Below are 2714 nucleotides of genomic sequence, written 5' to 3' on the forward strand. Positions count from 1 at the left end.
AAAAAAGACCTATACAGAGATTCATTAGTGAAAATAACAGATGAAATATAAAGTTTTATTTTAAGAAATGTTTGATAACTATCTGGACATTATAAAGATTTTGCATGTGAGATTTGAAAATTTTCTGATGCATAAAAGTATTTTTAATCTTAAAATGAAAATTACTTTGCATGTTGGATAGGCAACATGTGAAAAGAAAAAGGCATGAGAAAAACATTGCTTAAAAAACCTTAAGACTGAATAGAAAAATTTGATATTTTGCATATGAAAGCCTTTTAATGTTTACTGATAATCTGCCAAATTTTGTGAACATATGCTTACTAATTTAAAAGTTATAGCATGAAAACTATAACAAGCACTAAATGGTTACAATGTTGATCCCAGGGACTGAGCCTGTGCTGAAAGAGTTAATCGACCTAACTGAACAAAAATGCATTTCTTCGACAGTTTGTGTTTTAACAATGGAAAGCCACTTTTTTGAGGGGAAAAATATTATAGCTAGGAATTTTATAGATTATTTTACTCAATTGTATTTTGGGATATCAAATCCACTAGTATTTTAAAAACCTGGAAGTTGTTAAAAAAAACATAATGTTGAATGCAGTCAATTTTTGGCAAGAAATGCTAAGGATTTCAGTTTGTTATGTCAGACTGTGATGAAACTGTTGATTTAGCGATCATCATAGGTCACCTAGAAAGAAGCAATAGGCTTGATAATCAGTTTGAATTTGCTTTGATCTTCTGTTGCAATTCTGCAGCAGCATTAGTAAATTAAACTGACCAGCATCATCCTTATGTTTGAATTTCTTTAGTTCTTTTGGCACAGCTCTTTATTATCACTAATATTCAAAATGACATCCTTCAGTGAGCAGTAGCAAATCTTTTTATGTTTAAGTTCACCATAACATCTTCAAAAAGCTAAAACTACAATAATAAAACTTAACTGAACCTTCTAAGATGATCATTTACCTTAAAATGTATTTAAACTATTATTATGGTTATGAAATCTGATGATTTAAGTTCTAACATGTATGCTTAATTTTTTCTTCAGGGCATTATTTGGCTATGAAAAACAAACCAACAACCTTATGCTTGTTTCTAAAGGAGGTAAGTCAATAACTTGTGCATCTGTAATGGCTAGATATAATTTTATATGTGTGGTCATTGGAAGAAACATTCCCTCCCCCCTATACACAATTGTAGTGAAACTTTTCACTTAGGGAAAGTTTTATGCAGTGTGTTGATGTGATTAATTTTTTCCTGAGGACTGCCTTTGCCTTCTCTCTCTCTGGTTAAGAAATGATGTTTTGGACTCTGTGTGGAGTCCTTCACCAAACTAGACAGAAGGTAGGATCTAATCATAGAAATCTATTCATTGTGTTGTTTTCTGAAAAAGAATGTTATTTTGAAGTATATCAGTAATTTCTTTGGCATAAACACAAAATAATAAAAACCAAATCAAAGTGTGTATTGCCATTGGTTACCAAATTATAGTTCTTGTCAGAAGATTTTTGTGTTTCATCGCTAGAAGTTATCAAGTAATTTTTCCTAATACTAAAAGGTTTCATCAAAATTTGAGGTTATTGGTTTTTATTAATTCTACGCTTGAAATATTTTCTGTGTTGATAAATAACTGTCACAACGTGCCTTCCTTGCAGCAGCATAGTCAGCTGTTCCCTACTGCCTTGACTATTTTTAATCTTTGGGAAATGTATGGTTTTTGTTACAGATGATGGATTAGAAGAGCTTGTTGATGAACTGAACAGTGGGAAAATTATGTATGCATTTTGTAGAGTAACAGATCCCAACACTAGTTTGCCAAAGTTTGTTCTGATTAACTGGGTAAGTTTCTGTTTTGTTAACACAAGTGTGCACTATGTCAGAAGTTGTGAATCATGAATTATTACTTAAGATTTTTTGAGATATCATTCTTTTGAAAAATAGTATTGTTAGTTTTCTGCTTGTAACCTTTATTTAAGATTATTAGGTCGTCAAGAAATTAATGTTACGTTTTAGAACACTTTCATTAATCACTCCCAAAAACGTACATCACATATAATAGTTAAACAAACCACCTAAATGTCACATTAGTGTAGCCTATATAATGTGTAAAGTTCAGTATATTCTAATCCCTTATAGTGATGGCACACGATGAGACACACATTCAGCATATAATGCTGTTTGAATACAAGAAGGGAAACAATGCCTCTGTAGCCACAACGAATATCAAAGAAATTTATGGAAATGTTTTGAACGTTCATAAGTGTTAATGATGGTTCAGCAAATTTTGTTCAGGTGACTTTAGCCTTAAAAACTGTGATGGCAGAGGCCGACTTCTTGAGTCTAACCCAAGGCAAAACACTCTTGAAATGGCCCTGAAATTGCATGTCTCTCGTAAAACAATACATAAATATCTAGGGAATATGGGAAAACTCCATAAAGAAGGTGCTTGGGTGCCTCACAAACTCTTTGATTATTATCATTTCCAGTGTGTGAACATTGCTTTGTCTCTTCTAGTGCGTAATGCACATGAACCATTTTTGGACAGAATTGTCACTGGTGATGAAAAATGGATTCTTTATGCAAATATTAAATGCCAAAAGCAATGGCTCAATCCTAGACAAAACCCGCTTCCGACTCCATCCGCAGAAAGTGATGCTTTGCATTTGGTTGGAAATCAAAGGAGTAATTAATTTCGAACTCCTCAATCCACA

The 2714-nt window shown here is 32.4% G+C and overlaps 1 protein-coding gene across 1 annotated transcript in view; it reads left to right on the top strand.

Annotated features, from left to right (window-relative positions):
* LOC106466863 (drebrin-like protein B) overlaps positions 1-2714 on the top strand; it is a 46411-nt gene that overhangs the window by 9121 nt on the left and 34576 nt on the right. The window contains exons 2-3 of the mRNA XM_013927165.2: positions 1052-1107; positions 1730-1842. Coding sequence (XP_013782619.1) covers positions 1052-1107; positions 1730-1842 — 169 coding nt within the window. The remainder of the gene's footprint in view (positions 1-1051; positions 1108-1729; positions 1843-2714) is intronic.

Source organism: Limulus polyphemus, unplaced genomic scaffold (assembly GCF_000517525.1).
Source record: "Limulus polyphemus unplaced genomic scaffold, Limulus_polyphemus-2.1.2 Scaffold2403, whole genome shotgun sequence".
Lineage (NCBI taxonomy): Eukaryota > Metazoa > Arthropoda > Merostomata > Xiphosura > Limulidae > Limulus > Limulus polyphemus.